Source organism: Anopheles aquasalis, chromosome 2 (assembly GCF_943734665.1).
Source record: "Anopheles aquasalis chromosome 2, idAnoAquaMG_Q_19, whole genome shotgun sequence".
Lineage (NCBI taxonomy): Eukaryota > Metazoa > Arthropoda > Insecta > Diptera > Culicidae > Anopheles > Anopheles aquasalis.
Window position 1 is genome coordinate 26,530,001 of NC_064877.1, and position 25,000 is coordinate 26,555,000.

Genomic DNA, 25,000 nt, shown 5'->3' on the forward strand with positions numbered 1-25,000 from the left:
GTTATGTTGAAACGCTAACGTGCTTGCTTTATCGCCACCCCAAACGGCCTGCTCGGGTTGCGTTCGGTTTCCAGCCGAAACCCCCCGCGAATCCGATGGTTATGCGGCCAGGCCAAACACTGCGCCACTGAGGAAGAAACACAAGTCGAACTGCACCCAGCTCGGGGGGATCTTCGTGCAAAAAGGTGTTTAGTCGCCCCGCGGAAAACTCTGTATATATTTTTCTTGTGCAAAAGGATTCACGCGTCGTTCGAAAAGTGCACCACGCTTGGGCGACAAAGCAAAGGATGCCAGCTGCATCAGCAGCAGCAGCTGCAGGCCGAGGAATCATGGCCTACCTGGAGTGTTCTGTGTTGTGTGATTTTCGCATGCTGCTGAGGGGCGCTTAAGATGTAGTGCAGCCTACTTTGTTCCTCGACCGTGTGCGTGCGTGTGTTTGGTGCTGGTCTGGGGTCATCGTTATCCGTGCCCTTCATCGACGGCCTCTTATCGCCGTTGCTCGGCCGGTTCCGGCGGTGCTGGCTGCGCTAGGCTTTTCCCTTCAATCCAGTGTGGTGCAAAAGTCCGTCGGCGGTGACGGCGGCGTGAAAGGCAGCGGCGACACATAATCCACGCACCAACGCTACGGGCAGGCGCGACAGAGAAAAAGACAGAGCAGCAAGGAGAGTGGGACAGCTGATCCCATCCTTGGCCGCACCGTGAGCCCACAAGCGAAAGGATCGACGAGTGAGCGAAGCGCAGTGTGTAATGTTATGATCCGGCCTGGTACCAAGGGCAGGTAAGGAGGAGGCAGGCAGGGAGGCAGAAGTGGTCTCGCGGCGGTCACCTTCTTCCTTGGCGAACCCGTTAGTCGCGCCGGTAACCGCACCACCCTCGAGACGACGGAACGATTAGAAAAAGGGGGGGCACGCAGAAGCGCCGTTCGTCCCGTCCCGTTGCGTTCTCCACTCCTCCGGTTCCGGAGGTGCGGCTGTCTTGAACCCCTCGCTGCCGATTGGGTGTGCCCGCCGCGTGCGCCTTCCGTCCCGATTGCCGAATCGAAGTTGAAAGTCGATGGCCGCTGGCTGGCGCTGTTTGTGAGTGCGTGCTGTGTGTTTGTCCCAGTGTGGTGCAATAATCAGAAGCGTGTGGAGTGCCTGTGCACGGCGCCGATTCTCGTTCTTTAGCTATTTTCGGCCATTCTCTGTGGCCGGCCGCATATCTCCAGAGTGCGTGAAGAGAGAGAGAGAAAGAGAGAGGGCGTTCGCGTGATTCACCCCAAAAGTACGTGGCCTGTTTGGTTGGGTGTTTGATTTGTACGTGTGCACGCGACCGTGTGTATGTGTGTATCGTGACGTGTGATACTGGATAGGGGAGGTCGGGTCAGGGGATCACCTCCTCCCAGGCGAAGTTCCAAGTTCCATGGCATGCCGGCCGGGCTTCGGTGACGGTGTAGTGCGAAGTTTGCTGGGAGTATCGGCGAGCGATGCTATCATAAGAAAGTAGTGTAGTAGCACACTAATCAGCAACCGTTTGTGGGGGAGTGGCTGCAAGAAAGGGATCAATAAGAACAGGCGTGTTAAGGAGAAGTGTCGCAGAAAAGAACGCATCTCGCCATCATCCTCGGCAGCAGCACAAGATGTCAACTTCATCGGAAAGGTGCGTGTGTTGCATCACCGCGATGCGCAAAAAAGGAGTGGGTGTGGGAAGGGTAGGGTGGTGGGTGGAACTGTCCCAAGAAATGCTCCCGAGCAAACTGTCAAAATCGATGCTGGAAACAAAACATCCTCGGGAGTGTTTATTTTGGCACGGGGCTTCCACGGCAGAGAGAAAGTGAGAAAGGACCTCATAGTAGGCCGCTTTTCTTTTCCCTCCCTTTCGCTCTCCCTCGTTGCCTCTCTCATTCTCTCGCTTTCTCTCTGCGCGTGTCCTGCGTGCATCCTGCGTATCTTCCAAATAGCCGGCCTGCTGTTCATATGTTTTCGTTTGTGATTTACGTTGATCCTCGCTAGCTTTTCAAGAGGGTGCCCTTTTGAGGGCTGCTTGGTTTTGTTCTCGCCTGTTTCTAATCACTTCTTTCTTATCCTTTTCTCGGCAACAGAGTGGAATGGGTGGAAATCATCGAGCCCCGCACGAAGGAACACATGTACGCCAACCTAACCACCGGCGAATGTGTCTGGGATCCTCCGGAGGTAAGTAGTACGCGAGGAGAATATGGCTTCATTGGGCTGCTTTTCGAAAAAGTACAAATTGCAGCTGTGGTTGCTGTGGTTAACACAAGCAGACAGCGGGGATAATCGGAGCGGAAGGTGACAGGAGATTGTCTTCTGGGGCGCTTGGGCCTTGAGTGATTGTGAACCGTGACGCGCTTGTAAAATCCACAAGGCAGGCATATGCTTGACGAGCAAAGAAGAAGGCCTGGCACTCGGAACGATGTTGTTTGACGGCACGACGAGGACCTTGGTTGAAGCGAGGGCACAGACATAACATCCGCTGCAGAAAGGATGTCCTATTTCGCATCTCATTTCCGTGCATCCGATAAAAATAGTCGTTCATCGATGGGCCCAACGCAACGATGATGATGATGATGATGATGATGGCAATGATGTCGTTCCGCACTAGCCATCGACCGCAATCTGCTTGATCGCTTGCTGCTGCGTTACGTGAACGTGATGAATGTGCAGAGATATTATTGCATAGATATTTGCGGTGTGTCCGGTTTGATACGATGCTGTCAGCTGCCAGAGTGGCAAGGATTTGGCACGACTTTGGACACCAAGGGATCTGTATAGTGCGCCCATCTGTGCTTGTCCGTTTTAACGGCCGCAAACGAAACGATTGGCAGAAGATCCTCTTTTCAAGCGCACAGACATCAATTCGTTGAGCAGACACACGATGAGTCACGTGTTGCGTGTTCTGCAAAACAAACGAAAAAAAACCTGGCTGAATGAGACGAAACCGGATCCAATAATGTATGCTGGCGCATACCGTTATAGAACCACTAGGCCCCCTCCCCACTCTAATTTGGATACCCGGCGCCGAATCAACCAACACTCCTTCGCTGGTTTTTGGGATGAGGATGAGAGGTACGTGCTTGCGGTACTGCCAGCTGGTTCGAGACACGAGACGCCTAAATTGGTCCATCCGTTAGCCTCGGGGCCGCGAAAAGTCGAAAAGAACTGTCCGAAAAGACGGATGATTAACCCTCTTTCTCCCTCTCTCTCCTTTCCGATGAGGCCGTCGACGATGGCGAAAGAGTTTGCGAAAACGAAACGATCCTTAATGGGTGTGTTCTACATTAAAAAATGGCACAAGCGGCTTCTCCATCTCGTCCCAGTCATCCCCCTCTCCGATCTGTTGCCCTTTCGCGATCGTTCAGTGATCTCCACGCGTGAATCGGAGAGCTGATGATCACAGTAACTTCTGACGATGACAACGATGCTGATGATGATGATGATGATGATGGAATGATGGGAACGTTGCGTTGTGGCTGGAAACACGCAAAGAATGCGCCGAAAGTGAAATGAAAAGGGAAAACGAGTCGGTCCGTGGCCAACATATTCCCGTGGAATACTGCGCCACACACCGTAGACGTAACACTGCCACTCGCGGATCATTGGACGCGTGCCAAAACCATTTTGCGCCCCGTAACCACTTATGCTTATTGGGTGGTGCTGCTGCCTGCGTGCCGACCATCGGTTGCTAGTAACAAGCCGGGCGCCTGATCCCTGGCGTTGATCAAATGGCGGTGTTTAGAGTCGAGCCACTCCACTCTACGCGCCCGATTGTTTTTGTTCCTACCAAGAAATTGCCACCAATTTTTGGGAGGAATGCAGTTTGTTGCAGCAAGCAGCTATTAAGTGGTGAGGAACTGGGGCTTACAAAATCACCACGATGCTGACGGGTGGCTTCGTCGTCGATGACGGCAACGAGCATAATCGATTCCGTCAGTGTGATGCGGCAGGCGTCAGACGATGGTAGTGAGAGGATTCGCTAATTTTCTCATGTTCCGGATTACAAAATGCAATGGAACGAGAAGGCAGAAGAAGAATGAACGCTTTAATGGCAACCGTGCACGTAACCGAGGTAAATCTAGGTCTTTAGGCGCTTGAAAATGAAAGTAAGGAACGACCGGGGAAATGTGGTTCCCCTTTTTGCGCGGCTTGATTATTTGCCCGGGTTAAAAAAATGCAAACAAGCAAATGCATTATCGTTCTACTTTACCGGCCGTCCGATCACCAACCATTCTTTGTTACCGGGTACACGCTAATTATCATCTAATCAGCGGTTCACAGCTAAATAGCAGCATGAAAAAGCTTCCGTGAATTTGGTAAATTAATGGCCAGTTTGATATCAATTGATATCGCGCTATAGACGCTATCAACAACCAATTACGATAATGGTAAATACATTTTTTTTAGATAATTGTCAATTGATAAGCATTAGCTGGGACTAAATTAGATTGTTTGTACTGTGTACAATACAGGGGATAAGTGCGCTAAATGGGATTTTTATTGGCAAGATTGAGATTAGAAGTGCAAATAATGATTAGATTTATTGTGTTATTAATACTAAATGATAACACAATGAAGCAACACTAATATTTGCATCATTTTGCATGGACTGTGTATTAATTCGTTCGGTTTTAGAAGGTGTAAGGGTAATAGCTTATCATCTCATCATTTTGTTTAACGTTCTATGCGCCTGAAAGTCATTTCGTGTTTTTATGAACCTTCAGGATACGATCATGTCGATCGGCATTAATGGTTCTGTGTTTTTTTAGGTGATGAAATCTGAACCATTTCTTTCAAAACCATTGGAATGATCTAGAGACGTGAAATTAAAAGAAAACTAATTGGAGAAAATTGAATGAAGAACGTTAACAACAACAAACAACCAGTTTGAAGCAAGGTTGCACCACAAAACCTCTCTCATTGCTCTCATCTGTGTATTAATTGTATAATTAACGATATGGAAACGGTTCACTTCTTATGAAAGTATCGAAGAGTTGGTCTCTAACTGTTGTTCAACACATCTTTGAAGTACAGAGGGTCGCCTCATGAAGTCCTTGCTTACTGACCAGAAGGCCCCGAAAAGAAAGGTCCAGACGGAGGAAAAGTCGCGTTTGCTCGGTGCATAATGCACACCAAGTTGCCCCCCACCCCCGCGTTTCACTTTTATCGCAACTTTCGTTTGTTTGCAACCGATTTTTCTTATGTTATTCACTGTTTTCTGCGTTGGGCAAGTGGCTCGGCTACATCTCCATCTCCCCCACGCCGTAAGGGCTATCGGTAAGAGCATTAATACAAGAGTTGCCGCCGGCTCGGTACCGGTGCTCCAAGTAACGACCACGAGGGCTCGGTATTTTCCATTTTTCCACCGCAAACTTTCGCTAGCCACGACGACGGACACGACACAACGGTGGTGGCGATTACTTCTCGAAAGATCATGTGCAATGTCGTAGGCGCTGTTGGAACGGTTGTTGGTCTGTTCTTGTTCGCTCGTTCCACCGTCGTTGCTCTCGTGCTTTATGGGGATGCAGTGCGTATCGCGGAGCGTACTGTCCGCGAAAGCTGCTCCGAGTACTGTTACTCATTTCGTTTCGATCGTGTTCACTGCAAGTGCATGGATACGAGACTGTCGAAGGCGAGACGGGAAAGTGTGTTAACACTAGGGCCTCCGTGGTCATGTTGGATTTTTTCCACCTTTCAACACGAGTAGAAAATTGATAATGAAAAAAAAGGAAACGATTGAGAGAGCCATTCGACGGTCGGTCGAATTGGGGAGACAAATAAAACTGTCCTAACCGGAGGGATTAGTACTGCGCAGTAAGTAGGCGGGAAAAGTCTTTTCATTTTGTTAAAGTCTCTTTACATCATAAACGGCGCCATTGTCTTACGCCAAGCCGCGCCGCGATTAGCTGGCAAGCGTTCCCGGTTGATCTTTCCTCTGCGGCCGCGGTTGTTGGATAATACACACGACCAGATACGGTCCCCTGGCGCTGCGGTATGGTACGTGAGTTATTATTTCTTTAGTTCATTTATTTTCCCTTTTATTTTCAATTTCCTCGTTGCTGCGCGTTGCCCCTCCCAGGGTCAATTAGTGGGCAAAACCGTGGACCGTGGCGTTCCGGCGAAAGTAAACGAAACCGCGCACCGGACAGCGGGACCGGAGTGATGTTGTATGGCGGCAAAAACATCTGTTTGGGAAAAGCCGACAGAAAGCCCCGCTAGCCCCCGGTGCAAGGCGCACGGACCGCGTCCGATGACGGAAAACTCACGATCCATCACCATTGCGAATGTGTCGGAATGACCGTGAAGAAGGGGTTGGTAGCTGAGGGTGGAAGACGGTTTTTTTTCCTTCGTGGAAAACTGGTCGCCCGAGGACTGGCTGACAATCGAAAGTGACCATGCCCGAGTGGTGTAGTTTCCGCTCACATCTTCACGAGCCACCGACCGATCGAACGATCTTGTTCCGCTGGTGGAATGGAGAAGGTTACGTCAGGGCGAACATCGGAAGAACATTGATGCGTTTGACGGGGCGTGTAATGATAATGATGATTGTAATAAATGTATAAAATCAAAAACTCCTTCCCCACAAAACCGGGGCAATGCAAGTAAGCACACCAACGCAACTAACCAGGCGAAAGGGCGGACGTTTTCCGATGTGGCGATTCATGGCGTCATCGGAGGAAGTGGTTCGTTAAAAAAGGGTCACGGAAAAAAACGACGATGCCCAACCGGTCCGGGGAATGGAAGAAACGAATGAAAAACAGGAAGGATGAGCTCGCTGCGTCTGAATGTGTGTATTAATGTCGTTATGACGCGCGTCGCAAGATCTAATCAACAGCGGACAGCGTCCCCAGCGCGGGACATGAGCGCCGGAGTTGAGTTGATTCTAGTTCGGTAGCTACGGTTCGGCATGGCATTTGGTGCCAGTTCTTTAGTATTTGATGACTCATTTCGGGCTGCTCGGTGTGTGTTTCATTCGTTTTGACCAAAGTATTCCGGTCGCTTTAATGAATTCGACACGGATTGGCGCATCTAGGGGGGGAGGATAAATTAAGTGAATGGTACTGAATCGCTGAAACATGATTGAATGCGGTTTTTATGCCTTTCAATTGATCGTTTTTGAATGAAATGGAGCTGCAAATGGAAGCAAACGTATTTCCAATATTTCGTTTCCTTTTTTTTTTACTTTGTTGCCCTCTTTTCGTTCTGGAAACGATTCTTCTACCTTCTACTTCTACCGATCATAAGATCTAGTCATCTCTGAGCAATACAACTCCCTTGATGCTGGGAAGTATGTAATGTGGCAACATTATCTGCATTTTTTAAATTAATGTTTAGACACGGTTTTGAAGATAATTTAATGTCGCCCATTTTGCCTATTGTGTTCGTAGTTATCCCAATGTTAAATGCTTACGAACTCTTAGTTCGTCAACATATTTGTATAATCTCACTGCCTTCTTTTAATTCTAATGTAATTTTCTTCCAACAACCGCTTTAAGGTATGTAATATTCACCAAAGCGATCATGAAGAATCGTTGTAGTAACAAGCTTGTGGTGTTCCCCGATTGTAACCTGAAACCACTATTTTAAGTACTGCATTTGGTGCACCATTCGCCGCAAATCAATCTCGAAGTGCGAAGCTGCGGCTGTTGCACCGCAGCGAAGAAAAGTGTCCACGGACCAAGCACCAAGCGCTCTCCCCTCTTTCTGTATCCTCTTTATGTGGTTTCTCGACGGACAGTGGCAGAGTTCAATCCACCACCGTTCCTATGCTACTCCCCATCCATCCAACCGGCATGCTCTTCCGTATCGTTTTCATTTCGTTGCTCCGTTCCCCCCTCATCTACCTCTCTTCATGGCACCCTTTGGTCGAATGCAAAAGCTGCCAGCCGCCTTTTTTTCACGGTCCTCTGCAAAGCGGAAAACGGTTGATCTTTTCGACAAGACGTGCGGATGCCACTCGAACGAACCGCTTGTCCATTTAGGAAGATGCTCGACTCCGGGTGTGTGTGGATGGGTGGGTGGGTGGGTGGTTGCACTTGTGGCGCAGAAAAGTGGGTAGGCCTTTTTTTTTTGTCCAATTCTGCCCGCGTATCTTCACCTAACGAGTGCTTCCATCCACCTTTTTACCACAGATGCACTCAGTGCGCACGAGGTCAACCCCGCGGGGCGGACAGGGTGCCGGGCCATATGTTGCGGGTTTTCTAATCGCGGGCGTGGCATCATCGACATGAATGGTGTCTCTCACTTTTCACCGGCGTCATCGTTAACGGAAGATGCCGTTCAGCGAACCACACTCTCCGGTCTCTCGACCACCTTTTGGTCAATGTTTTTTTTTTGTGGCCGTGTGGCGATGATTCATTCAAGTGATACAAGTAACACGCACGGCGCTTCATTCGAACATCATTATCAACGGTGCTTTCGGACGCTTCGCTGCTGCAACTCTTCATCATCCAGCAATGGCCAACACTTACTGACCTCCCAGCTTATCCACTCTCTCATCCATGAACTCGCTGCGTCGGTCCGGTCCGGTTCCCCCCTCCACTACACTCTCCGGAGCTTCCGATCGATGCCCGCTCGATGCTCGAAACGCTTAACGCAAATAAACTCTGTTGCGGCCTCTGCGTTTTCCGCGCCTCCTCTGTTCCGATTGTAGCGAAGGAAAATGCTCGAAACGCTCGTGAACATTTAGGTTTCTTCTTCGACGTTTTTTTTTTACCCACGCACTAAAACGTTAACCACCCCTCGGGGGGTTGTTGTGATGAAACTTGGATAAAGAAGCAGCAGCCACGATCGTTGAACAACAATTGGCCGTTCAAGACCCGCAGCCCGTTTGGGGGGCCAAATTGCGGTCACCAACAGCAGCAGCAGCAGCAGCAGAAGCGCTGGAGAGGGTAAATAGTTTTCCCAGCTTTTCCGAATTCACCCTCCACCTCCCTCTCCTCTTCAGATGGTACGTGCAGCAGCTGCCTATTAATTGATTGTTGTTATTAGCGCCGGATACTCTGATTGCTGGCTGGCTAGAGAAAGGGAAGCGAGAGAGAGAGAGAGAGGAAGCTGCTTTGGTAAGCAGACGCCACACAACGATCCCCAACGACGAGTGGCCATTTGGCCCCAAAACATGTTTTTGGTGGAAAACGGATAGCATCATCATCATCATCATCATCGTCTGGGGTGGATGTTTCGGGAGTTTTCTCTCTCCCATTCCTGGTTGCCAAGCGCATTCGAACTGAGGCAAACGAGAGAGAGAGAGAGAGAGAGAAAGATGGCGAAGTCTGGAGCACCTGGAACGGAATCACCGATCGATCGTCGCCGTTGATCCATTCGTGGTAACAATATTATTTTTCGGTTCGGTTTTGGCACCTTCAACGCCAACCGTGCAAATATGTCGCGCACCGTACATCGAGCAACTTGCTGTTACAAGCCGCGGCATTCAGCTTTATCGATCGAATCGGTTCGAGGTGGAAAGCGACATCCGCAGTTCCAGAGCAGAAAAAGACCTTCCAGAGAAGAAGATCCCCTCCCAGACGTGCATCTCCCCACTGTCCCTTGCTACGGTGTGTGGATTTCAAGGACAGCATCCCAGCATCGTGTCGTGCCAAGAGACGGACCATGGACCATGGCCATGGAAGGGGAGGTCCGTAAGGCACGTTCTCCATCACGTGACCTCCAGCTCTGCCGCGTCGGCTTCATCGTCGTCGTCTAAGTCGTCGTCGTCGTGACGTCGTTTTTTTTTTATCATTCACCGTATTAGGACAGAACCGGTGGCCTCATCGCCAAGAAATCATCCGAGAACTTTTGCTGCATCGCCTGCGCGCGTGTGTGTCTCTGACGAAGGCGTTCCGTGTCGGTCATCTTTATCGTTGAGCAATGTTGCGGTCAGGCCAAGTTCGTATACCAGACTGTCCCCCCCACCGGCTCCTCATGTATCACGGCGGGAGACGTATTTCGGTATTGCAGCAAAAATGAAAACTTCTCCCTTTTGGCGGCCACCACGCAGTGCGGCAGTATGTGCCAGAATGGAGGCATAATCTAAGTTGGCGGTGAAAATTTCATGCTGCCAGACAGCAGAGCTCTGGTGAAATGTCAGCTGTGGAATGGATTTTCTTTTTTCGGGAAAATTTTCGGTGCCGAGGGTTCTGGGTTAATGGTTGGTATGGTTTGGAAGTTGTTGCACATGGCGGGAACCATTTCATCGGTTGTTTCGTTTCGCAACAACAACACTCTAGTTCTCTGGTTGCCAGGGCGTCAAATGAAACTACTTGGACCCAGGATGTCTTTTGACAGATGTGATCGTTGATTCCGTGGCATCATCGTGAAGGGGCAATCTGGAGTTCACATCCAGCCACTGAGAAATGCTGGACCTCCCGTTGTTGCGATATGCATAGGTATATTCACGTGCAGGCGCGTTTGTAGTGCGAGAGATGGTCAGTGAGATCAGCAAACATGCGTGCGATGAGACCATAGACATGGACACCTCACACCATGGGATCGGTACCGGCTGCCAGATGGTGGTTGCGTTGAGTCAGACTCCAACTCAACCAGTCGTGGGGAAGAGGAGAGGTGGGAGGTGAATGTGTGTTTTCCTTGTTTTCATCGACAAGACCCAGATCGGTCTGCCACCATATGGTAAACAGTGTTTGTCTTTTCTTCCAAATGCAGACCCAGATCATGGGCGATCATCATCGCCACCCAGCAGCACACAGCATCCACCAGTGTTGTAGCTCTCTCTCTCTCTCTCTCGTATAAATAACTTTCGCTGCGCCGAGCCTGTTGTTGTTAGCACTGGCCACCCACTCACCCACCCCATCAGTTCTGTTCTGTTCTGTGTACAACCCGATGCTGTGTGTCCGATGATGTGAGAATAATTTTTGCCAGCCCCAAAAACCGAAAAGGTCCTAGACGCGGACTGACGTGAATCATACTTTCCAATCCCGGGGGGTTTTTTTCCCCGGCACCAGACGCGACCCCCTAGACGGCATGTAAAATGTGCTCATGTGTGATACCCAGGAACGAATACTCGGCAAAACTCATCAGAGAGCGCGGCCGCTTATGCTACCGGATTAAAACATTCAGCGGCCGGCCTTGCTATCCGTTCTCTTATCACGATGGAGGATTAAACATGAACTAATTTCTCCTTCTTCTCACACCCATTTCAACGTCCGCCGAAATGACCTCAAACAACGGTCCCGATTGAGTATGACGCGGATGATCCACTCATCGCATTTAGCGCATGAATGATTAGCTTAAATTTCCACTTTATTAGTGCAATCATTTAGATTAGGCCGAGGCCTTGGCTGATGAGATGGAAGCTGCCAGGAAGGGAGAGAGGGAAGCATACAGAACGTACCATCCTGTCTGTCTCGTTCCCGGCAATTTCATAAATGCTGCCATGCGACCTTCTCCACTTCTGGCGGCACATGGAATGCGCTGAATCCTCATCAACCCTGTCCCGCTATCGCAAACATAACTCACATCAACTGTGTTGCAGTCTTGCAGCATCGTCACTTGGTGTGGCAGCAGCTTTAGAATGGTTTAAGGCAAGGACAAAAAACGATAAATTAGATGGTAGCAGCATGTATGTCTTAATTTAACTCTTTATTATATTATCATCACATTATTCCGTTGCTTAGTTCTCATTGCTTGTGATTGTGGTCCTATTTAAGACGAATCCAGGCACTTGTAATTGTGTCAACCATTCTCGACCATTGATTTGAAACCTGTCCCACAACCTGTCCTCCTTTTGTTGGGCTTACAGCAAAGCAAGTTGTCCGATCATGACCATCGTGATCGTGCGTTTGCAACTTTGTTCGGTGTGTCTCGTAGCGGAATTGTACCAGCAGGCTTGGTAGCGTGCATAAAACTTCTTCTTTTTATTCTCTGCCTTACTACGGTACTATGGCCAACAATTACTGCATGCCAATTCCATCTACGATCATCCATTTCCATTCCATCCATTCGGTTTCATTAGTGAGCGAGCTGAGTTCCGAGTCGATCGACGAACAAATGGCACGCGCTGCATGTAGCCGATAGGATATTATGGTGTTGGAGGGCGAGAACGCAAGATTGGCGCAAAGTAGATGAAGTTCTACCACTGCTGCTGCTATCTCCATATAATTGGAGCGAATTCATCACGCACACTCGCTGCGGGAAGTTGGCTGGAAAGATGGCAAACGCACGAGTGACGCAGTGCAAGAGTTTGTTCAACCGACGGTGGTTCGATGGTTCTCGCGGGTTCAATCATTTGCAACACACCATCCGCGCATGTACCACCCCGCGTTTCTTATCGCGCGAGGACATTCGATAAGCGATCGCTTTGCGGCGTTGCATGCTGGTGGTGGTGGTGGTGGTGTTGTGGCTGACCACTGTACACTCATTCCTCCCTCCACCGGGGGCATAACTTATCGTGCCTGCCGCCGGTCTGCACGATCGTGTGCGTCTGAAGGGTCTTGTTGATAGGTGTATATGAAGCGAAACATGAGATCGGATGATAGAGTGCCCTAAGGGGACCTCACCTCTCCGCCATCTTCGATGCGCGGTTCCGGTGTGACCGGAAATTAATTGCCAACTCTCGGGGTCCGGTTCAGCTCATAGATAATTCCGTTCAAGCGGATGAGATCGAGAGCAGCATGGACGACGACGACGACGACGACATGATCTGATGCAACGGTTCCTACGATCTGCGGCTGCTGTCATCATCGAGTGTAATAAACGCCCCGTGATGGCAATCAAAGCAAGGCAACGGTTAAACGGTTTTAACCGGTTCACCCCAAGGCGTCCGGTGATAACAAAGTGAAAGTGATACGTGGCTGGTGTGTACGAGGCTGATGGAATGATTTCAAATGGCCACCACCGCTCTCATCTCAATTCGCGTCCGGAAAGCGCCCCGGAAATCTCACCGAAGCGCAGCACTTTCTTCAGCAGCACACTCGATTTGCTCGTTTTGTGCGTGCTGATTGATCGGCGATCAATTTGTGGGTGCTTCATAACTGCAATGAAAACGATGCTTTGCATTTTTTCGGGCAACGTTTTGTTCATGTTTATTGGCCATAATTTATGTTTGAAAACCCCTTACTCGTCAAATGGAAAGTGGTCGAAGTGATGGTTTGTTTTGTTGTTAGAGAGCGATGGTATGATCGTTTTGTATGGATTTCGATACGGTAATTAGTGTCCAGCGTGGACCATTGTGCTTTGAGCTAGTTTGAAAGGGTTCTTGCAGTACATGGTTCGCATCCGTTCTTTATCGAAGGAATTACAAATCAAACCAAATTCATGCTACGACATTTTATTGTTCTTTCGTCGTGAGATTGATCACCGGCACAATTTCAAATGCAATGCTTGTACCTGTTCTGTTTTCTATACTCACATTCCTATTCTATAACAACAGATTTGATGAGAAAAATACAACATTTGCTGATAAACTGGCGCTGGAAGGCAAATACTTTTGTTAATCTGTTGATCCTCGATTTCTTTGATGTCTGATCCTCTCCAAAACACACAAAGAAACACGAGTTCGGTTCGGACACAAAGGCACGGAGGAATCACTCCACATACAAAACCATCGCAAGCAGGGGCAAGACCATAACTTCGGAACCAAAGTACCGTTTTTTACAATTTATTAACGATGCACTCAAACCGTTGTCGCTACCGCGGCAGCACTCCGTCCTAGGTCCACTCTGCGAACCATCCGTCCACCGATGGTTACTCTTTATGTATCACTTCGATGCGGGTCCATATGTGAAGCCTTGGGGAAGCAGACCGCGACGGCAAAGGGTCTACTAGACCCCAAGCGTACACCGACCTCAAACAACCTCTTCCTACTCCACAACGGTCACAGCGGTGAAGCTTTCGAAATAAACCAAAAGACGAAGAAGAAGATGAAGAAGAAGTATCCAACGGATAAGGTCACCGATGCGCTGGAAGCCGCAGCACAACAGACAGCACAGACCAGCCTGACTTCTAATGTTTAACAACAATCAATGATTGGGATGATGCATGGAAAAGGGCTGTCCGGTTGTGTGGACGCAGTCATTGTTTGTCGAAAAAAACATTTAACATCCCTCGTCCGTCGTCGTCGCCACAGCACCTTCGAAAAGACACGATACGAAAGGTTGTGTTTCGTTCGGTTTGATAGTCGAGGCGTTAAATGGTTTTTAGGGGCAACTGAGACTCCAAACACGGCCATTCGTAGCCGGCGCTGTGACGCACCATTCCTTGCCGTTAGCGGTTGGACCTTATGGGGTTGCCATAAAAAAAAACCCCGGGAGCGTTCGCGTGTTCCGCGGACAAAGCGGCCGACGCTGCGACCGTGACATGGGTACAAGGTGTTGAAACGTGTGTCTTTTCGGCGGTACTATCGGTGCTGCAAAGCGCGAAGTAAATGTGTCGGAACCACTGGACTGGACCACAGCAGAGGGGGCCACCGGAGTTGTAACAATGCTTATATCGAGTTCACGGTGGTGTGCCCACGGTGGTGGCGATGTTTCAGCGTTACTGACCCCGTTTTGTGTTCATCCCGCGGGATCTGACCGATCGGTCAGTGGCAAGTGTGTCAGTAGCGTCCGGGCCTCAGGCTTTAGGGCACCAGCAGCACAACACCTTGGCTGGCCACACGGCCAAGAGGGCACACGATGCGTGCGTACACCCGCAAATCCAAGCCAAATCCCGCGCGCGATGCCCAATGATGATCGCGTCAGGGAAAAGGTGGAAGAGGATCTCCAAGGGGGCACTCGAAGGGGGCGCCAAAGCGTAACAAAAACTCCGTTACCCGATCGGCCGCGGGAGTGCGTTCGGTTCGTGGCGTGGTGTGGCGTCTCTTCCTTCCCAAAATGGCAGGTAAATACCGGTCGATTGACCAGTTATGCATGATCCATGGCTCTTATGCGGAGCGCCGATGCGCCGATGGTTTTCACGGGAAATTCGAATCCAAATTCCACACACAAAAAAAAAACTCGCCGTCCGGTGGTCCTAACTGAAGACGTAATTTATTGGTTTCGGTTCGTACGCGTTCGTGGCTCGTAAGGGCGGCTCAACGGCGCGTTTCTGGAGCGAGAAAATGAGTGGCATAAGTTATTCGAATTAAGTCATCAGCAGCCTTCGTGTTGGTGGACGTTAGCGTTCGCTTACCGGCGGAAGAATTGATTTTATGGTGCGATGCACAGTTTTCCCCCGGCTCGTAGCGCAGAGGACACAGATTCGGAAGAAAGGTTTAGTTTGATCTCTCTCTCTCTCCATGCGAGTGGGGCCGGTGTTAAGCAACTTTTGAAATGGATAAATGAAATGTGATAAATAAGAACAATTTTAGTATTTCCTTCAATCCAGCGAGTAGAAATAATTTAAAGGTTCAAACGTAAATCACCAGCAATGTGGAGAGTTTGGATCAGGGACTTCAATATAGAAAGGAGTATTGGTTGGCTCCATGTTCAACAATGTTTATAAGGTTAACAACGAATTTCAACGAAAATTTACGTGGTTTTAGGAACAAATATAAAATTAGATTTTTATCCTGCGCTACGAAAATCAAAAATAATATTGACTACTTACACGATTATTGGGAGTTTCGGTTCAAAAATGATTCGAAAAAATCGATCAACCCTTGCGATCGCCAAATCCAGAACAAGCTTGATTTGTTGTTTAAATCGAATCATAATGTCTAGAATTTGTTTTCTAAAATGAAAAGATAAACGGGAATTAAAATGCAAAATACAATCTGTAGTAATGCACACGCCAATCTAAGTAAACTCGGCCCCTTATTTAAACCATACAAAATAGATTATTAATCCAGATGGTAACTAGCAGATAGTTCTACGACTTTCAAGAACATTTAAACAGGCACACCATCGCTTTACTGGAACCCAGACGTAGCTTCCGGTGCCTATTGTTTTGGCATACGCGCCATCAGGGCAATCGTGGTTTGTTGAAGGCTTGATAAGAAGAGAATAATGCACCAAGCAATGGCCGGGACCGGCGCGCGCCACAGCAATCCAAGCGTCGAGTGAATTGAAGCGGCTAACTGGCTGATAAGAAAACGCAAACCTTTGGCTTCTCAGCGAGGTAGAACGGTACAGTAGTCAAAACGGAGAGCGTTCTTTCCTTTGGTTGGTTTTTGAATAGTTTTTTTTTCATAGCTTGAAAACATTCAAGTGCTTTTTATGCTTTCAGTTTCAGATCCACTTTTTGTTCCTTCCAGAACTCCGTTCTCCACTAGAAATTGCGCACTAGCGAGAGCGAATCAGTTTCAGCGTAAACAAATGGAAAAAGTTTTGAAATGCTCGTTGCGTTGCACGCGCAAAAAATGGTCGCAATTTCTTATCATTGCCAAGACACAAGATGTGCGCTACCGAGCGGCTAAGCTTCGCCAGAATATGGAATAATCCATCAACCAACAGAGAGTGCGGGCTATAATAATCGCCATCGCCGCCACTCATCGCCACGAGCAAGGAAGTGATGAATTCCTATTCCAGCGCCGCAACAGCATCATCCTCCCACCCCCGGTCAGAGCACCGGAAGCAATCGGGCCACCGTGTTTCAGGTGTTGGCGGCCGTCAGGGTGTGTGCCGTATCCGGAGACAGCATGGACCACGACCACCCGCGCTTGTAAGGTGTGCGTCACCACCACCGGGCTCAATCGGCGTCACTTTTTTTTCTTCCTCTATTCACATTTAACCGACCGGTAACCGGTAGTCTTTTCTGGGCAAACTCCGGTACCACTTCAGCCAGGGTCCTTTATAAATATTTATGAAAAGTGAACGGAGCCTGAGGTTACGGAGCGGGAGTGGCACGGTGGCCTCCCCTTTGAGTTTCTTTGGTCGCATCTCGCTGAATGGAAGAGACACTAATGCTCGGTTGGTCCCACTGTCGATACCTTGCGGCTTCTTCGTTTTCATCATACGCCTTTGCGGAAGCCGCCGCACGGTGCATCCTGTCTAGTCTTCCAGTCGTCAGATACCGTTTTTTTTTTATTAAAATGTTTCGCTTCTTCTACATTGAATTTGTCACTGGAGGTGAGGGGATGAAGAGAGCCCGAACGATCGAGTGGAGTTTTCTCACTTGTGACCTTCGCGTTTCCGCTTCCAACCACTCACCCCCCCCCCCCCCACCCCACCCCACCCAAAAACAGCAAAAAATAAACTTGTTGTATGTCAATCATTAGCGTTTATCTTTACTAATTAATTCCGCTGGCGGCGGCAAGGTCATGAGCTCCCGGGGCTTGTGTTGCAAACGAAAGTCACATTGCCCGCGAAAGTTGAAACAGCTTTCATTCGTTATCAAACAGCAGTACGGTTTTGAAATGAAATGGCCTGCCGGTTTTTTTTTTGTAAAACAAAATTAATTAGAACGCCTCTGCACGCAACCAAGACATCCTGTTCTCGTGATAAGCTCTCCGGGAATGATTCACATGCGCAATCGTTCGCCTTTATGGTGGCAGTTGAGAGTTTTGGGTGCACTCACGGGATTGTCAACCGAAGTTTCCTCCAAATAACGTATTGCGTCAGACCATAGCGTACGAATTTTACGGCTTCCTTTTGCAGTGCATTGAGCCTCTGCTATTTATGCCATCTGCATGTCGAGTGGTACAGCATAGAATGGAAAATTGGTGACCTAAAACGAGCCAATAGTTTCTTTTCGTTATTTTTTAAGATAAAAGATTAAGATGTCACGCAGTGGTGGTTGTAGAATGTTGTTTGGATTAAACATGGTGTTTTTATCTGTTGTTGCTAAACAAAAGATATGGTTTGAAGACAACAGAGAGAGATTTTAAAAAAGAAGCATCTTATAGCTACGGGGCTTCATCGCATTTTTCAAGGAGGTGCACAAAGCGGTGGGTTAGTTTTTTGGGTATTCCATTTTTAGAATACACTGCAGTAGTATAAACTGTTGAAAGGACTATTATACAAACTTTAAATTGTTGTAGACTATTCTTACAATGACTTTTCCACGAGGTGGTTTGATTTCTTTTTCTGAAAATGGAAATTGATCGTTTTAAAATGTTGGCTAGGTTCGTTCTTGTACGTTACCTAATCTTGTTAGAATCGGGTCAACGAACCTACACAATTTAATGACATTAGACGAGGGTGCTAGGTTCTTTTGGCTTGGTTGTTGCTTCGTAAGTACTTATTCTACTTCTTTTAAAAGAAGACATTTTGTAACACCAGACACTCAAAGGTGTCCACAGTTCTTACACGATAGTATGCCATGAGTGCTATCCACTTCTCATAAATCTTTTGCGTTGCATGCCGTGTAGGCTATGACTATTGCAGATGAAATTTGATCTATCTTTTTGAGCGTAAGATTACACTTTTGTTTGATAATTAAGTCTAGTAAGTGTTTGAACACTTACATTTTTTTACTGATTAATTGATTAAAGAGAAGAATAATGTTATGTTGTATTTAATCTTGACTAAGGTAAATTGTTGGCTTATGTTCTTCCACGCATTTTTCTTTACATAATAAAACCAACACACATAGGAGCATCGTGCACACGTTTTGATTTTTTGAACACTTTTCAAAAAGCAACCACATGGAACCGCTAATCACAAAACTGAATGTGCCTCTGCCTCTCTCTCTCTCCCTTTTCGGAGGTAAAGGAAACAACCCGTTTAAAACGATAAAAAGTGCAACCTTAAAATTTCACCCCGAACCACCACACCATACGAACCGTTCGTCGGTCCCTTCCGTGGTATCTTTTTGCCTTTGCCTCGCTAACCGAAGGAAGTTCCTTTGCGTGCGATGCCGGTCATTTGCCTTGCTCCCCCCCCCCCGTCGGTATATTAGTCATCATGGCAATCTTTCGCCGTCCATGAGCACGCGCGTCCTGTGCGCCGCTTCCCTGGGATGCCAGGACCATCACCGTCACCACCACCACATACACGGTGCCGGTACCGGTGCCGGCATCATGGTATGGAGTTGTTTTGAACCGTGCCGAATTATTTATTGAACGGATCAAAAAGGGGTTCGAGAAACGTGGTGCTGCTGGGTTTCACTACTGCAGAGCACCCGTGTACTACCCGTGTGTATTGGTGACGGTCTTCTTGTGTACGCCGCCAACATGCCAAAAGGGAACCGACGACCACGCGGAGGAAAAGCATGGAATTATGAAACCATGTGGGCCACATCGCAGGCGCACTAGCAGCGAGCATCAACTAACCGTCGGGGGTTGCCCTCTCTCTCTCTCTCTCTCTCTCTCTCTCTCTCTCTCTCTCTGTCGCGCTCTCTCTTGTGCTCTCGCTCTCTCTGTCACACACGCGACACTCTCCAAGAGCATACATAGTGCACACGAGAGAAGGTCAGCGGAATCGGCGCACCGGAAAAAGGCTGGAAAGGGGCACCGGCGGCACGCGCTCGCCCGCAGAGATTGTCACACTTTTGTGTGCGGCGGTGGTCTGGCGAGGTTTTGTGGCGAGGAGGTTTTTGGGTCTCCTCTCCATCTTTCTACCATATAAGGTCGCCACCGGTGCTTCAACACGCCTAGTGTCATATGTTATTTCGTTTTCACTCTAGTCTAGCGCACACGCGCATCAATCCCTTGCTGGGTGTGATGTTGTTCTGGATTCTCGTGTCTCAGTCGCCATTTGTTTCGGGGTTGCTCGGATCATCATCGAGGGTGAGCAGTCGGAGTCGTAGAGACATCGATGGTGTTTGATGTGGCTTTAAATGTGCTTTGTTGCTATGGTGTTGCCGGAGCAGCAGCAGGAGAAGGAAATGGCAGATGTTTTGTTACACTTCCGGTGGTTGAGGTGTCGAACCACGAGAAACATGTGACAAACCGCGCGCACTGTGACAAGGGGTGGGTGGTGCATCTTTGTGCATTCACCTTCCACCAAGCCTCAGATTTTTCGGGGGCAACAATCGTACTGTCTGCGCTTGCCACAGTGGCGCTGATGCTGATGATGATGATGATGATGATGGCCTTCTGATCCGAATCCGGTCGGCTCTATGCGGGTGCGCCTGAAATCCGGCCGCAAAGGCGCTCTGGCCGCCGAGTAGAAAGTGCAGTTTCCCTTTTTTTTTCTTCTTCTCAAAATCCTTGCCTCGTCGGGGCAAGGGACGGCCGGGGGCGAGTGGAGTAACTGACACTGAACGATATTATTTATGCGTGTCAGCGAGCAGTGGAGGTGGTGGAGTGCGTTTTCTACGAAACTCGAGCCCACGGTCGAATTCGGCCGGTCGCCCAAATGCATACAGCGCGGGGCGCCAGACCAAACAGGGCCCAAGGCATTGACGCGTGCAGGTTCCGTGGACGGACGACGGGGACACCGGCATGAAACGTGAGATTGATTTAAAAGGAGACATTTCCGGACGGTACCGTGCACGGGCACTGCACAGCGTATGCAGCAGTTGGAACGGCAACTGCAGACAAACGCAATTGCACGTCAGTTGCGGTCGGTTGAAGCGATGAGAGGTGATCATTTTAGTCTTTCTTTTACACTGGTATTCAGCTGTTATCCGGTGGGTGGGTGGTTTGCGTTCTGCAGTGGCTTTTGTTGTTTGTTGTAAAATTGAAATTACATATTGGAAAAGCTCGTGAGATTGTACCGTAATATCAGATTATAAATGTTTAAGTGTATTCTGAATTGCAATCCGTTATTGAAATGGAATATGATAATGGATCATTGAAGTACCGTACCGGATATACAGAGGTCAAATAGTAAATGATACCAGTCAGTCAATAATAGCCATCGCAGCAGCTGCCATTCGCATTACATGATAACATAAAAATAAATTGTTAAACCATGGTCAATGTATACGAGTCTGCTTCATTCTTGCGCCCATCTTTACGTGCTTTCTCCCCTTTATTTATCTCATATTATAATCGAAATGTTGTCATATTATAATCGAATTGATTGTCATCTGCCACATTGGCATTTTGTCGCTGACATGGAAAGGATAACAAAATACTGGATTATTAAAAAATCATCGATAGTGTTTATCATCTGTTGAGATCACTTTTCAGTGTTTCATGCTTCATTGATCAGTTTATTCAATTCTCTCCTGTTATCTTTGATTGAAATGTCTTTGTCTTTGGAGTTTGTTCCACAATATTTTCAGCATCCTTTTTCCATTTCTGTAGTCAGAACAATCTAAAAATAACATTGTTTTATTGTGTTAAAATAACCGAAATTCATCATGTCTCACAATCATTCCTAAAAGTATATAGTATTTATCATAATGATTCAAATTATTTGTCTTTTTTCTACGCATGCTCTTCTTCATCTCCGAATAGCGATCACCTTTGATCATACATAATTCGATTACTACATCGTCATCATTCGGGCAGGTCAAGCGTAATTTGCTTCGCTTGCAAAATCGAACATCATATTCGCTCAGTATAGCAGCCTTGTTCAATTTCAACCACCTTCAACTTCTCGTTAAAATTTGCTCACGAGCTCAATGGCAACCGAGAGCTGGTAACGCGAAGGCTTTTGCCGATGCGATGCGCGCTGGTAATCAAATTAGTATCCAAATTTTCATCCAAAAGTGAACCAGGTCACTCGGCGGTGCATCTTTGCGCTATACAGTTCAATTCCCTAATTAGCCATTCGTTCAAGAAAACCAAAGGAAAGCCTCCTGGCCAGCATATGACCACCACGGGCAGTAGCCACCATTGGTTTCTGCTGACCCACTGCTGCTGAATATGCTTGCGGTCAGTGATGCGCCAGTAATTTCACTTGCAAGCCACGAGGTCGCCAACCGTCACTGGGCGCTCGCAGTGCCACTGCAGAAAGCGGCATTGCCCACCCGGGCGTGTCCTTCCGTTTGCCGCGGGTGTGGGGTGGGGGGGGGGGGGGGGTGGTGCATTTGTACGATGTTATATACAGCTTTCTTTCACTCTCCGACGTCCTCGTTTCGCGTTCACAATAAACCAAACCGCCGGCCAAGCATTGCCTAGAAGCCCCAATGCCGTCAGTCGGCGGTTCGGGGATGGGGTCAGAAGAAAAACCTGCAGGTGAAAGCCCGTGTGCTTTCTTATGCAAGCTGCGGCAGTATGAGTGCACGGGACCAGTAGTAGACGTGTGTCTCAGAACAGCGCCAATGCTGCAATGCATTGCAGCGAATAGAAGACACGCTGGGCTGCGCTGGGTTGCACACTAATGATAAAATTATTATTTCAATTTCAAGACCCACACCACGGCCGGAGACCGGATCCTCCGTACGTCACTACTCTTGCTCACCCTTCATTTGGGTATGCACAAGCAATTCAACTTCATCATCACCATTTCGATGATCGATCGCTGCTGATGATGATGTGGCCCACCACCATTGGTACAACGCACTTTGCGCGACGCCACCAGTGCGCGTGGGTGATGAAAACATATGCCTGAACCAGAACCAGTGCAGCAGGGGAGTGTACGGTCGTCATCGTCGTAGTCGTCGTCGCTGGCTTTCGAGATGCGAGAGAGAGAAAATCCATTAGTGATCGTTGCGACACTCGAATGGCTCGATGCGCTGCTTTATGATCGCGATCGAGTACAGACCATTACCGTTATGGTTCGATATTTATTGCGTGTTGCATCACGGTCACGGGGCAAAGATTGTGCTCGGTGGAGGGGGGGGGGGGGGGGGGGTTCATGGGTGGCGTTTGTTTGGTAATTGCACGCAGCTGCAACGACGTTCAAAGCACAGCCACCAATTGTTGGCGCCATTCGGAGGAGCAGTGGATGTTTGTGGTGGTTTTTTTTTTATTTAGAAATTGGAACAATAGCAAAGTCTAGGTTGTGCATGCCCTGGTTGCTGGGTTAAAATTGCTGCGATCATTCGAATGACGCTAAATGCAATGTCATGCGTCAGTATTGCCCGCCGCGAACTAAGCACCCTATGGAAGATCCAGCAAACTTGCCGTAGTATCCCAAGATTTGTGATGGCGGAATCGAAAAAAGTGCAAGGATACTCATTTTACTCTCTGTATAGTACAAACGATGCGTTATAGTGGCTGTGGTGGTTGTTATTTTATTCGGAAAATCCACACTGATCGCTACAGCTTGGAACAAGATTTGGTGAACACTTTGGGCGCTTACTTCCTGAAGGATTGAACCTCCTATCACTAAAAGATTGAATAGCTCCTTAACAAAATACATTTCTTTTTTTTTCTCTCTCCCCCTCCCACTCAGGGCGTCAACATAAAGCGAACCGATGCGTCACAGTGGTGGGAGCTGTTCGATACGAATACCTGCCGGTTCTACTACTACAATGTCGCCTCACAGAAGACGGTGTGGCACCGGCCGCAGAACTGTGATATTATCCCGCTGGCCAAGCTCCAAACGCTGAAACAGAACACGGATCCGAGCGAACGGAAGGAAGCGACCCTTCCGCACCATCACCACCATCATGGCCATGCCCATCACAGTACTGTTGGTGGTGGTAGTAGCAGCGGTGGTGGTGGTGCCGCCGGTCTCGGTAGCTTAGGTTCCATCGGTTCCAGCAAGCACGGTGGCAGTGGAACGGTCGGCAAATCCTGTGGCCACCGCACGACGACGGGCGTAACGGATTACCGGGATCGCGACCATCACCATCGAAGCTCGAGCTCCGGCCATCGGCGTGGCGGCGCTGGGGGGGCCGCTGGTGCGTTGGATCACCGTAGCAACAGTGAACTGCTGTCGAGCCCCCAGGGACGGCACAGTCTGCAGCATAGGTAAGGAGGGGCCTTTTCTTTTGGTGTTGCTTTTTTCTGTCCTCTCTTTCAAGGTTCGGATTGGGTCCGCTAGAACCGTTTTGTTGAAGCGTCACAGAGAGAGAGAGAGAGATAGAGATGGTTAGCATGTGAGATTAGAGAGATAGTCCCTGGGTCTCTCGTAGGCAAGGCTCGTAGTGGAGCGTAGTCACAAGAACCAAGAGTACGTCGTCCCACACCACCATCTTTCCGACGGTTTGGTCGCCTGTGTTCTGTGGTTCATGTGTAACCGATTTCGGTTAATTTTTTTTGTTTGTTTTGTTTTATCTATCTATTGCCCATTCTCTAAGGATCCTTTTTCTTCTTTTTCTTCTCTTTTCTTTTTCTTCTTTCTCTGTTTTTCTTGCACGTGTCCCTGGCTGTCATTCTTTTCCTGCCATTTCCCGTACACATCCGTTCTCTATTGGTTCGTTCCTTTATTGAAATGATCCAAACGGGGTTTCCGGACTGGATTTGTGGTTAAAAACATTTCTTTTATTTTTTCCCCCTATCGTATCATTCCCTGTATCATGTTGAATTGTGTAATGTTGCGTTGCCCAACCAACCATTCTTTGTATCGATCGATCGTACTGTATTTCCCGTTGAATTTGTGCGCCCGTCCCCCGTATACTCGCCTCCACTATAATACTTGCTGCAATGCCAAATTTGATATCGTATCCGTAATTCGTGTGATTGTGCTGCTTGTGTGCTGCGTGTATTATTGGCAACATTTTTTGTCTGCTGTATTTTTCTTTCGGTTTTAAATTTATCTCGTCTTATCCGCGCCCTCCTACGCTATCGGGAATCGAATCGCCGAATTTCGATCAAATTCTCGCTCTCTCTATCGCACGCGCGGATGATTCTGCTTTTGGCCTTTACTTACGCATTGTAATGAATGCTTCCGTTTTTGTGTGTGCTATTGTGCTCGGGCGTGCTGTGTGTACGTGTTTGTGTCACTTGAATCCTTCGTATCCTGCCGCACGGAATTCAAATTCACGATTGGCGCTACTTCCGGAACCATTGAATTGGTTTTTCGCTTCATCCTTCATTCGCTTTTCCTTCGCACAAAACACACACAAACACACATACACCAACAACGTTGGAAGCAGAATGCCCCCAAAGATCATAACATCCCCACTGATTGACGGTTGCCACTCGTCGATCGGTCGGCTGGATTCGCACAAATTTTGCAGACACGGACATCACACTTCCGGCGGCGGCGGCGGCTGCGGCGGAACGGGGCGTGGTGGCATCGGTGGTGGCAATCTGTCCGCCCCACCACCACCGCCACTGTCGGGATCGATGCGTAGCAGCCAGCGCTACCATCATCCGGCGGGGATCCCGATCGTCAACAGCAACCATC

At 48.5% G+C, this 25,000-nt stretch overlaps 1 protein-coding gene across 3 annotated transcripts in view; it reads left to right on the top strand.

The window, feature by feature from the left end:
- Positions 1–141: 141 nt before the first annotated feature.
- LOC126572236 (hornerin) overlaps positions 142–25,000 on the top strand; it is a 31,918-nt gene continuing 7,059 nt past the window's right edge. The window contains exons 1-4 of one of the 3 annotated variants that reach the window (XM_050231382.1): positions 142–1,638; positions 2,081–2,171; positions 23,099–23,619; positions 24,747–25,000. The exon at positions 24,747–25,000 is cut by the window's right edge and continues 268 nt beyond it. In XM_050231382.1, the coding sequence (XP_050087339.1) occupies positions 1,619–1,638; positions 2,081–2,171; positions 23,099–23,619; positions 24,747–25,000 (886 nt within the window). In that variant the 5' untranslated portion in view covers positions 142–1,618. The remainder of the gene's footprint in view (positions 1,639–2,080; positions 2,172–23,098; positions 23,620–24,746) is intronic. The other 2 variants (XM_050231383.1, XM_050231384.1) reach the window with 2 other exon arrangements.